The sequence below is a fragment of the Stegodyphus dumicola genome, chromosome X1, assembly GCF_044657685.1.
Source record: "Stegodyphus dumicola isolate Sdum_Otavi_A_Nest chromosome X1, ASM4465768v1".
NCBI lineage: Eukaryota > Metazoa > Arthropoda > Arachnida > Araneae > Eresidae > Stegodyphus > Stegodyphus dumicola.
The window spans coordinates 236,171,395-236,184,471 of record NC_140780.1 but is presented as its reverse complement, the minus strand read 5'-3'; the positions used below and the strand labels follow the sequence as shown (position 1 = coordinate 236,184,471).

Here is a 13,077-nt window from a genome sequence, read left to right as displayed (position 1 = left end):
CAAGAATCCATGAATAAGCTTTGGTTTGAAAAACAAATTATATTAATACTTTTCACGATAGTATGCTTAGAAGCACTAATCAGTTGACATCAGAGAGTTTTTCCCAGAATGAAGTTTTACTTATAGTAAAGTACAAATGCAAACATTTCGCTATGAATCGCTTAGGAATATGATGTGCAGTTTTAAAACAAAGTGTCAAAAACGTTTTCTTCCCTGAACTATCGTAAATGAGATTTTCATAGACTTTTAGTTCTAACTTTTGATTTCAAATGTAGCATAGTCAGCTTGGGTGCACAGTATTTTGTATTCCTATCAACGTTGTAAAAAATAGGCCTGAAAACTTAATTTACATGAAATGTTTCAATAATTAGAAAATTGTTGTGAATTCTGATGAACATTCGGATTTTTAGCAAAGATATTTGTCATCTCAGAAAGCGTTTTCAGAAACAGTTGAAGAAAGCGCAAGCGGCAATTGTTACATTATTGAAATTACACTAAACATCTCGATAATTTTTTGTCGTAAAGGAATCAATATTTTTATGTTATGTTTTTTATAAGGAGTATAACATTCTTCTAAAAATAAGTATACGAGCCGAGAGAACATAAAATGTTAAATTTCACGACTTTCACAATTTTTTTAAAATATTTATTCAAACATCACAAAACAGGAAATTTTGCGCCATTTAAAACACTTTTGTAATTTAAAATATATATTTACGGCCAACGATTTCGATACTAAAGGCCGGAGAAATATTTTCATAGACATTGTGTACCTTTTCTAGCTGCTTCTGCCTCTTACATAGGTGTAACCTAATGCAAAATTCCTTTCTCTGGAATGACAACGCTAAAACGCAGAAAGTTCGTGTGATGGAAGAATATTGTTAGCAGAAAACAATGTGCAAAGATGGACAGCTCGGGTTTCGGTCTCGAGTCTCTCTTCTCAAAATCTTGACGCTCTTGGATGAATCTTACAAAAATAATGAACTTCAACTCTACTGAGCTCACAAATCAGTCATGGCTGTAAATGGCATATCACTTTCTGGAGTAATAAGAATCAAAACCGAAAAACTTGTTCATTATTCCAAACTGACACCTCAGATTTATTATTTTCATGCATGTGCTAATTTTAAAAGTAAAATAATTTACTTGAATCTTGTCGTTTTATACATTATTTATTTCATTTATTACGAGAGACTATTCATGAAACTTGAATATGTTTCTAAGTAATTTTGAAACTTTTGTGATTTATTCTGAAGTTTATTTCAAATTAGTAGGTTACCAACTTCAGAGTCCTGAAATTCACTGTGATAATCTGGATAATGAAATTGCTTTTCTGCAAGAACAATGCTACAACACTTGTTATACAAAATTTTGCTAAATTATTTGTTTATACGCTCAAAATATATCTTATATGCGAAATATTACCTTAACGCTATTTCTTGAATTTAAGAGTTCATGGTTTCCAGTAAATAAATTGCATCAGTATAATAATTAAAAATACTCATGATACTCTGTCAAATTTTATTGCCACTCTAACGAAATTTCCCTAAGAAATCCTCACATGTCATAAGTCAATAATAATTCAATTTTAACGGAATGGTATTCAGTTTCATTTCAGAACAAAAAAAAAAAAAAAAAAAATTGACTGAAAAAATAGTTTCCACTTAGGGGCGGTGACTATGAGAAAATAAAATCGCACAGAGCAGCGGAACAAGATTAAGGTCCAATAAAGAATTTCATATAACAATTTTTTTTACGAAATTTTATATATTAAATCTTCACCTTTCCAAGCTCCGCTTCTACACTCATCTTCATCTTTATTTCTTTATGGTACCTTTCATGTAAATTGCTGGAAACTAATTGCAAGACAGCATGCACCTGAAACAAAAAGCAGTCAATATTTATATGATAATATGCAAGTCAAGGACCCAGATAAATAGTTCTATAGTAATTTACTTCTTTCTCTATTAAAAAAAACTCTCATTGTCTAATTTTGCTGGAAAAGCATGTGACTTAAAGCTAAGAATTATATCACCACGAGTCTTTTAACTGAAAAATGCATTTCGATACGTAATTTTAAAATGTACCTATAAAAACCACTGATGGTAGAATTCCGGATGCTAATTGTAGTAGTAGCATTTAACAATCATCAGTCAATCGTTTAACATCCGTTCATCACAGCAATATTTCCCAATTTCGTCTGCACAATGTTTGACGACTTTCAGTTTTTGATAACAAATAATTAAACAGATTTCTGATGCTCTGCACACACTTTGGCAAAACAACTGACATGTGTCCAAATCTTTTATTAATATTCTGGCTGTCCAGCGAGGACTGGATTATTGAATAACAGAAAAGTATTCAAGGTTATCTGTTTGTACTTTGTGATAGGATAGTGCATCTAGAGTGCTGCAAAGCCCTCGACGACTATCTGCCTGCTCAAAATGTGTGTGTGTGTGATTATGGCAAAGCCTGGAGGGCTATCTGCCTAAGAGGAGGGATGCCTTCGTGGAGGACTTTCTAAGGGAAACTGGCTCGTATACACGTTACACATGGGGAAAACCACGAAAACGCCCATGCTGCCAGCCCGTTCGCGGGATTCGAACCTCGGACCGAACTACCAGTGTTCAGCGATTTTACCGCTCGGCCGCTGGTGGGCCTGCCTGCTCAGAAAGATTCCTTTGTTGAAAACTTCTTAAGTGGGTTGCATTCACGTTGCAGAGAAGGAAAGCCATGACAACCCTCACTGTTAGTCCATCTCCAGACTTTTGAAATCACCAGTTTTCAACGGTTTTTATCACTTGGCCGCTGCTGGTGGGGGTGGAGGGTAGGATGGGATGGGATGCTTTCATCGAGCAATTCTTTTCGAGAAATTTGGCCGTATTTACTTCCCGCACAAATAAAATTTGAAACAGGAAGTAAACCTAGACCGCGTAGAATAAAATGGAGAGCTTTTGTTTCGTGCTTTTAACAACTTGGCCTCTGATGGATCTCTAGAATGAAAAATTATTTTTTTTTAAAGAATCCAAACTGCAGTTAACCCTTATGCAGTTAACGTTTAGATACATATCCTTTCATCACGTTTTCTTTAAACTTTTATTACACTTTATATAAAACAGTTCAAGTTTACTGTTATGCATCTCTAATAAACTGTAGGCTTAAATTAACAAATTGTAGGGTGTTACTTATATATATGCTTAAATCAATGTCTTTCAGACCGTCGCCCAACAGGTTTAGTGGTTAGTGACCCTGACTGAGCGAGAAGCCCGAGTTCGAATCCCGAAGAAGGCATGGTTGTAATTGTCCGTTTCTACATAGGAGGCAACGGTGGCTACCTATTAGGTGCTTCCATAAGGAAATGGCCCCCACTTCTTGCACTTGTAGTGGCGCAAGGCTAATGGCTATTAAATAAAGCGCCAGGCTATTAAAAAAAAGTGTCCTTCAGACCCTACTAGATTGACAAGCGAATTATCGCTCTAGTCTGAATTTAGATGACAAAGTCCTACGAATGTGAAAACCTTTTAACTGACTCTTTAAATTTAAGAGAAAGCACCATCTGTGCTATAAAACAAAACTCTGTCATTTGTGGATATTTAAAATAGCAAACTGAGATTCAAAGTTACGTAATATAGTCGAAGACTACACAAAACGGTCTATTTAAGTTGGCTTAGTTACTTAAATGGCGCTTGTTAAACATCGGTTACCAAAATGGCTAAAGCAGGAATAATAGTTGGAAGAGCTGGTAATAAGATTTAACTGCAAATGAGGCTTTAACTCAGACATTCAAACACTCAGCTTAAATACTTAAAGACTAATTTTCATTCTAATGAGAACTATGGGAATAAGAAGTTCCAGTAAGGGTTCAAACTATATAATAATCGGTTAATTAACATAAAGCTTACAACATAAACGAGTAATCAGGAAGCTATGGCTGCCCTTTTTTTTTTTCGCTGCTCATAACTAAGTGAATGCCTTGTTCTATACAGAGACGAATTCTCTTTATATTTTGACACTTATATAGGCGAGGATTCTTGCTTTACAGGGATGTAGAGATGACAAAGATAGCAGCATTAATTTTGCTTTCTCAGACAATATTTTGAATTCATCTTGTAAGCAGCCAAAATTCCAGCAGGCTTGGTCTGGAAATGCGATTTTTAGTTCTCAGGGAGATGTCAAATCTACGAGAACCTCGTATTCCGTCGAATTTAAGCTACATAATATTTTATTTACACTGAACTTATTGAATACCAATTCAAAGTCATTTAAACATCTTCTCTTGAACTACAGAAGAATAGATATCAAACGAGTCTTTCAAAGCTTCGAGACGTCCCTGAATATTCTTCTGATTTTTTTTCTTGGTTAATTTCTTCCAAGGCGGCTTTAGTAAAACGGATTCAGTCATTTCTTTTCCCATGAACTCTAATCAACATATAATTTTCCTCTTAAAAGAAGGCACTTTGGTGTTTGCTTAAAAAAATAAAGCATTTTCCCATAGCAATGATCGATTTATTTCGTTCATTTTGCTATACGTTTCTGCCAGTAGGCCGTCTTACAGCCCCCTCCCTACCTTTATCATTTTAAACCACCTGTATTATCGCTAACACAGCGTGTTGATTCAGTAAAAATGCTACTTACCTGTGAATGCAGTTTCATGAAATATCTTAACGTTTTTTCTTAAGATAACTACCTTACTTCGAATGTGCAACAGGTGGCTTCCCATATTCTTCACACATGAGTTTGAAGTCTGCTTTTAAGACGTCGTTATTTAGCTTATTATTATACTTATTAAGGAACCCTTAGTAGCCACGCAGTTAAACCTCACAAAGACATAAAAAGTACTAAGAACTCCCGGAAGAATTGCTACGAAGTCACCAAACTATCGCTCTGAACATTCTCTGTGAAGTGATTCTAAATTGACTAGTTTGATTCATTTATATGGGAAGAAAGTTTCCAGAAATTCTCTTAAGATCGAGAAGCTTCTCGAATCTGCTTCCAGGGAATGACCCAGCACCGTATGTTAGAAGAGATGCGAAATTCAACTTGCTGAATTTTCTCATCCAGAATGTAATCTCTATTTTTTTTATTCTACGTTTTGCTGCTTATACTTTCATTTAGTTTTTATAAACTTTATTTTCCTGAAGCAGCCGTGGAACCCCTGGGGATTGCACGCGGAGCCCTCAGGGCTCCGAGGAGCAGAGATTACGAATCGCTGCTCTGAACAGATAGCCCTCGTGTACTTTGCCATATTCAAATAACCTAACCAAACCCAATCTTTCGGCACGTATGGAAAAGAATACAAGGGATGCTTAAAGCTCTATTTTCAAGGATAGTATGTACAACTTCATAAAATTTTCGTGTGTAAAGAGTGAAGCATTCTGTTTAATTGGTATATTAAGGACTATGGAAACTTTCATGTGTTTGATGAATAGAACCAGGGCACCAAACACTGACACCGTTCTACAAAGTGTTAAAAAAAGCGTGTAAATGCTTAAAAGGCACTGGTGCTTTCAAATAATCAGGTTAAGGTAAAAAACGTGAAGCAATTGACTGTTAAGGCTGTTATTTGACACAGCTTGTTAAAAGAAATAGAAACCTGAAGTCAGCCTAGTAGGTTGTGAAGGAGTCCACTGCACCTACTGGAATTGGACAATCTAGGTATAATATGAGTAATAGGCTGCATAAAAAAGGCAGTATGCGAAGAAACCCCATTATTTGTGTCTTACTAACACGCGCTGCGTAGCAGCGGCGTAGACATCATCGTGATTGGAGTATTACGGACTAGAACTGAGTTCTCTTTACTAATGAGTCTCGTTTTTGTTTGGAGAATGATTCCAGAGGTATAACAATTTGGAAGAAGCAAAACATATGCAAAAAACGAGGAAATGTCAGTGAAAGGGATCGGTGCAGATACTGTGGGAGAATGATATCAGCGGGCATGATTATGAACGCCTACTCAGATGTAGACATCTTTGTAAGTGCAGCTACGAATGCTGAACATATAGGTATGAAATTCTTGATCCTTATGTATCAAGTGCCCCACCAGTAATCGAGCGGTTAAAGATTGCTTAATACTGGTAGTTCTTTTCGGGTTCAATGCCAGGCGACCGGCTCACTGCATGGCTGGTTTTCACCAGGTCTAGAGTTAATACGAGTCAGTTCCCTTGGAAAGTCGTCTACGAAGGCATCTCTCTCCTCAGGCAGATAGCACTTATGTATTTCGCCATATTCCAATAACCTAACATTATCTCAATCTGTTCAGGGGTGCGACTTTCCTCCTAACGGGCGGCTTAGCAGTATACAGAGGTTACTGGAAAATCTAACGAACAGCATGGAAAAGCTTGGATTTCGACAAGTGTTGACAACATACTTTTATACTACGTATTTCTAAAAAGTTGTAACACCTAATTTTCACCACCTCACTTCGTATCTCCTTTCCTATGTTCGTACTTAAATTTTTAAAAATTTATTTTTTCTGAAATAGGCAATTTTGCATTTTGAAGATATATCGGGCATAACAAACTGTCCCTGTGCAGATTCCATGTTCTTAGCAAAACAATCATTCAAGTTATTGCTATTTCTGAAAAAGAGATTAATTTGTAAGTTTATTTAATTTAAATTTTGAAGTTTTTATTATTTTTCCTTTAACTTTCCAGACATTTTACTATGTAACTTAATGCTATAGTTCAGCGGTTCTCAACCGGTGGTACGCAACAGAAAAATAGGTGGTACGCAAAGAAACACAGTATTTTTAACTATTAAATTCAAAAATCTAGTAAAGAAAAAGAACCAATTGATAGAAATTTCCTGTGATCGAACTCTAACTGAAGATTTCGAAAATGACACGCCTGTTAACATTTGGTTGAACCGAAAAAAACGAATTTAAAGGAATTTCAAATAAAGCTATCAAATTTGTATTGCCTTTTTGTACAACCTGTTTGTGTGAACAAGTATTTTTTCCATGTTATATCGGAAATAGAAGTACAGACCAAAATTAAAAGTGCACCTTAATTTATGGTTGAACTTAAATAAAGTAAGACCAGACATAAAGAAATTGATCTCTCCTAAACAGGCACAAATTTCACACTATATTTTAGAATTGAAGTATTATAATTTAAATGTTGATAATTAAAACGGTAACCAATTTTTAATCTAATAGTTTTTTATGTGTGCATACTTAATAAAAATACCCGATAGGTTGTATAAATGGCAATATTTATATATTTTTAATATTTCTATTGGGAAATTGAAAATAATCATTGCAAAATGTAGTGGTGGTACAATGCTTTTCAGGTTTTGTTTAGATGGTACGCGTTAGTCAAAAGGTTGAGAACCGTTGCTATAGTTTATTCGTGCATTTAATCATCTGCATGTCCAAGTAAATGAGCTGTTTCTCATGCTTTGCCCAAATTAAAGGCGGGTTCGGAATCATCCACTATACTGTAGACATTACAATCAAACATTCAAGATATGAATCTCCGCTAATTACCATACAGATAGTTTAAAGTTTTGTTTTTACTTTCTCTCCAATCCGAAGTTAAACAAGATAGAAGTGTGAGCAGGTACTAACATGGTACCAGCCTTAGCGCTTCATTTTCACGTATACCCAGGTTTATCAGTGTAACTCCTTGGCTGATTAAAATACACAAGTATACGGGATCACGTGACCGAGGGATATAAATGAGAACAGATAGATAAATTTGTAAAAAAACGCAGTACTTAAACAATAATCTTCACGTAAACTAGAAAAAAGGAATCTTATTTCAAAATTAACTTACTTTTTCTGAAAACCTAAGCGAGTCTGATTCTTTCTGCACTAAAGTCGTCAATTCTTCTTGCAGTTTTTTTTCTTCTTCTAACTTCGTATTTTCTTCGTACAACGTAGCTTCAGCTTCAATTATCGCTTTATCTAACTGAAAAGTTTATAAAATAATTCTTTATTAGAAATCTGAAAAAGTCTAATTAAAGATAGTTTAGTAAGAAATTAAAAAAAAAAAAAAAAGAAAAAAGAATTACAAATGTAGATAATAATTCATAGACACACTAAATTTTCTATAATTTAATTCGAATATTAAAATGCATAACAATATCACGTGGAAAGCTTCTACTATTAAGTGGTCCATTTCTAAATAGTTAAAAAGCTTAAAAATCCAGTATGTTTAGATTTTTTATTACTAAAAGGTCTGAATACCTCTGCAAATTTAAATCCCTGTTATCTAGCACCGAGTCGTTGAACAGACCTTATACGTAATGATAGGGGGACCGGAAAGTAATGTCGTTTATGCGCATGTCGACAACAACATGCTAAGGGCAGAAGTGGAAGCAAACTCATGTCAAACACTCTTAACACGTTGAGCGCGGCGCCGGTCCCTGGGGACCGGCAGTGAACTTTCCGTGTGGCCGGCGTAATTTTCGTTTGGCTGGCGTCGGTCCGCGAGACCGACAGTATTAAAGTTAAAAAATAAATATAGTCTCAATGAAATGTGATCAAATTTAGTTTTAATGAAATGTCTTGAAACATTCTAAAAAAAATACGGCTTAGCTCGCTGGCGGCTGAACGGAAAGGGCAGCAAATTCGGCGGCGCGCTCAACGTGTTAACCAACCTTGGTCGACCATCCAAGAACATTTAAAGCAGAATGGAAAAATAAGCAAAGCAGGTGTTTGAATCCGCCATAATCTGTCCGAAAAGAACAAAGCAAACCTATCCATTACATGCAACGTATTGCTTCAACGGCACCATATAGAACTGTTTTTATTGTTTGATTAGTGGAGACAAAAAAATAAGTCCTATATGATAATCCAAAACTCAAAAGGCAGTTTTAATAGGAGTTACAAAGAGTTTTCATCCCGAAAAGGCGCTTCTGAGTGTTTGATGGAGAATTCGCGGAATTTTTCATTTTGAATTGCTGAAACCAAACTGTTAATGCAGACCTTTATTGTGAACAACTGGATGGAGTGAACCAATCTTTAACCGAAAAATATCAATTGCCAACAGAAAAGGCGTCATTCTGCAACCCGACAATGCAAGACCGCACTGTGCAAGACGAACACTGGAAAAAATTAATGAATTGGGGTGGGAGGTACTGCCATACTCACCCAACATACTCGGCCGATATCGCAGCATTGGATTTCCATTTATTCGGATCCTTACAACATTTTCTTAGTAGCAAAAAATTTGGATGATATCCAAAATGTCCTCTCGAGATATATTACTCAAAAACCAATTGATTTTTATCGGTCCGGGATTGAAAATCTGCAATTTAGATGGCAAAAGGTTGTTGATAACGAGGGTGATTATATTATTGATTAAAAATAAAAACTTGTTAAAATGCATTCGCTTGAATTTAATGTAAGAAAGCGACATTACTTTCCTGTCCACTTATTACTTTTGTCTTAAGAAACTCATGGTGCATACTAGCGAATGTTCACTAAGCAAACTTCCTGAAAGGATTTGAAACTTTGATAGCAACAATCATACGATTGCTTATTGATAGCATATTCTACCCATTCTTATCCGACGTATACAAGAAATTAAGAAAGTATATCTCTATTATTGATTCGCAATGAATCATTAACTTATTTTCAGCTTTAGAAATTTCATACACATTGTCAACTGGCGGGATATATATTTTGCTCAACCTCACCGCCTTCCGCAGTTTGTGCAAAATCTATCAGTTTCAGCAAATACGTTGAACCTTTTTGAAACTGATTGACAAGGAAGAAATCTTCATCGACAGCACTTTTCATACGAGTCCTTAAATGACAACTAGTCTTTTGAACCCTGCAGCAGCATCCAGCATTCGTCACCAGAATGGAAATTTAGGAACCATCAGTTCATTTCGGTGCTATACAGTTGTCGAATTCAATAACTTATAAAATGAAAACTGAATTGTGAAACTTCCTAGACAAAGTGTGGGCAAATAGTTTGAACCTCGGGTCAGAAAAGTCTTTTCTAACGAATCATGATCGCAGGGCCGTGAAGTTGTTTTCCAGGGCCCCTGTTTGTAGGACGTGATGGGGATGAAGCACTTCCAACAGAAATTTAAAAAGAATTAAAATTACAAAAACGGCCCCTGTTCCTATTTGTCACCAAAATAATCAACATATATAATGTTTCATTTTAAAGTAATTTAGACGTGAAATTTTCTTTCCCAAGCTTCTATTTCTGCTAAGTAATTTTACCTCAACAATGCTCATATGCCATTGTTAAATTTCTAAACAAAAGCTTCTAGAAATTATAAAAAACTATATGCTTCGGTCGATGCATATGCTTGGTAGAACATCTAGTGTTTTCAACTTAAGTTGATCATGCGTGTATATGTGCATATACACTGTAGCAGTGGATGCGCACTCGTGCTGCTGAGTTCGGTAGTCTGCATATAAAATCGGGTACGAAAGAGATGAAAATCACTTTGCAGAGGATTATGGGACGAATTAAACAACAAGAAGCGCCTTATTCGGTCCACGGGGTGGTTTCAGTAATTAAAAGAGCCTCATTAGGCCATCTTTGGCCCACCTTTATTCTTAGACTGCTTAAGCCTTCCACATGAACTATCCTATGCCTGTACATACGGAACTTATTCAAGTACATGAGTAATCATTTCGCCTGATGTAGCGAAAACTACTGAAAAGCCACATAACATTACAGCTGATTCAATACACTTCAGGAGCTATGTTATACGTAAACTTTATTCGAATATAAAATAGTATTCTTAAACTGCTCGGTTGTGTTCCCTGCATGTGTTTAGAATGCTCTTAAGTTGCTCGGTAGCGTTTGATAGCTGAAAGGTAATGTAAAACTTTTATACAAATTACTCGTGTTTTGCTGAATTCATCTTTAATTGTTACATAATTAAACCAAAAGGTAGTGATGTAGTACATAGTATAACTTAATAAGGAGATAACCTCAGGGAATTATTTCTAATATAAATTGCAGAATGAGTAATTCATCACATAGTTCCTTTATTTGGATACAAATATACACTGAAACGAGCACCTAGTTTCTTTTCTTTTCATGATTATTTTAAAAAACAAATGTTAAACTTTACGTACTGATTCGGCTTCCTTGTACATTTCTTCAATGGCTGCCATCTCTGCGTAGTTTGCATTTCGCTTTTCAGCTAGTTGCCGCTGTAGTCTTCTACAAGAGAACTTTAAATTGAAAGGCTGTATAAAGAGACTGCTGAAAGTGTTTTCTATGTAAACAAATATTTCACAATTTTCCTTTTAATGAGGAAAGAAAAGGCTGTTTTTTCCAATAGAGACACTAAAGCCCCGTTCACATGCAACGCTCTTTCGCACAGCTACCGTTTGTATTAGGGAGAAACGGGGATATGAAACAGTTTCGCCTTTAAAGAATGTTTATCTTTCTTATAAAATTGAAATCTGCTAATATTTCAGAAATTAACTTGAATTGTAATTAGGGAGATTACTTATCGCTGTGCGAAGTTTCCAAGAATTCGCCAATCCAAGAAACCAAGAATTTCCAAGAATTCTAATTTTCCAAGAATTGGCGAATATCTGATTTTTCCACAAATGTTGAATAAATCAACGAATATTAGACTTTTACCTGTTTTTATTATAATATTTATGCTATTTATATATGTAAGTTTCTGTGCTAATTTCTGTAAAAATGGAACGCAAAGTAATCTGTAAGGTATTTCTCCCGCCTTTTGGCATGCCTTCGTTGTGTAACGGTCACCAAGCTCGGCGCGTATTCGAGAGGTCCGAGGTTAGAGTCCCGGCAAGAACATTGCTCATTTCTCACCCATCCTGCTTTAAATTAACCTAATAATCCTACAATATTTTTCTAAACCTAAATCAGAATTTTGAGTTACCCTAAGTACTACTGGATTTCTGAAATCCAAGAAAAGTCCTATCCCCATGTTGTACAAAGTTGCCTTTCGTTATCTATCGATGTCGAACAATTCTGCGTTTTAAAAGCGTATTACTTAAAAATTTTATATAACATTTCACAGAAAATGCTATCTAATTAAATGTAAATATTAACTTAAAATTATGATGCTGAAAAAGTTTCTAGAATATTATTTATTCATAAATGCCAATTTCAATTATCATTTCATTTTTATTTAGTTACATATAAATTATAATTAATAAATAATTGTTTTGTTATTGCTTAGTTATTTTGTTTTTACTTAAACATCCTGTTTAAGAAATATTAATAGAAATCCTCAGTAGCGAACTATTAATGTAAATCCCATGGCACTTGCCCCCTAAACTCCTAGCGAATTTCGTTCCTCCCCCCCCCCAAATTACTTTATTGATCATGATATTTCAGAAAAAAACTTAAGTTTGTACAAGCTTTTCCCAATTTAAATAATAGGGTGCTTAAAATGTTTGCGGTAAGTGTACAGCAGGTTTATCTAATCATCTTTTAAGTAATAATATCAGAACAAATATGCAGCGCTTCTGACATTTCTGGAAACAATGGGGAATGAATTGTTTCTTACCTGTCGTAGATTAGGCGTCATATCTTATTGGATAAATTGAACTGTCTGAAAATATTGACCTTGTAAAGCGATTCCGGTACAAGGGAACAGCAGGGTCACAAGTTGGAAATCTAGCAAATAAGTGGCTACGGCATTATAGGGATCTCTCTGATAAAAGAAATCCAAGCTTCTTTGCGGAAATTAAATTGTCTCGGATAGTACTTCACAAATGTCTAATATGGAAAGCACGCCACGCCCTTTAAAAACAAAGTCGCATATTTCAAGCTTCATGCGCATAACATGACGTAGTCTCTAACTTTTTTAATACAGGAATATACTCATAAAGGCTCACCAAGAATGTTTCAAAATGTCAAAACAACATGCAGACAGCCGGAACAAAATGTCTGGAACAAAATTAACTATAAAACTGATAACGTTTTTCTTGCTTTACTATTAGCAAAATCGACCATGATATTATCAAAATATCTTTCATGTCACAGTTGTTCTATGCTCAGCATAGTAGCATAGTAATGCAATTTCTCATTTGTAAATTATAGGCAATTTTTACCTAAGAAATTCCTCTCACAGCTAGTAATACACCAACTGAAGTAAATTCTCATCTGCAGTATA

At 35.1% G+C, this 13,077-nt stretch overlaps 1 protein-coding gene across 3 annotated transcripts in view; it reads right to left on the bottom strand.

Moving 5' to 3' along the window:
• LOC118196141 (kinesin-like protein KIF11) overlaps positions 1-13,077 on the bottom strand; it is a 135,716-nt gene that overhangs the window by 86,564 nt on the left and 36,075 nt on the right. For all 3 annotated transcript variants that reach the window (XM_085808097.1, XM_085808098.1, XM_085808099.1), the window contains exons 11-13: positions 11,051-11,138; positions 7,776-7,910; positions 1,783-1,878 (exon numbers count right to left, since the gene is read on the bottom strand). In XM_085808097.1, coding sequence (XP_085664223.1) covers positions 1,783-1,878; positions 7,776-7,910; positions 11,051-11,138 — 319 coding nt within the window. The remainder of the gene's footprint in view (positions 1-1,782; positions 1,879-7,775; positions 7,911-11,050; positions 11,139-13,077) is intronic.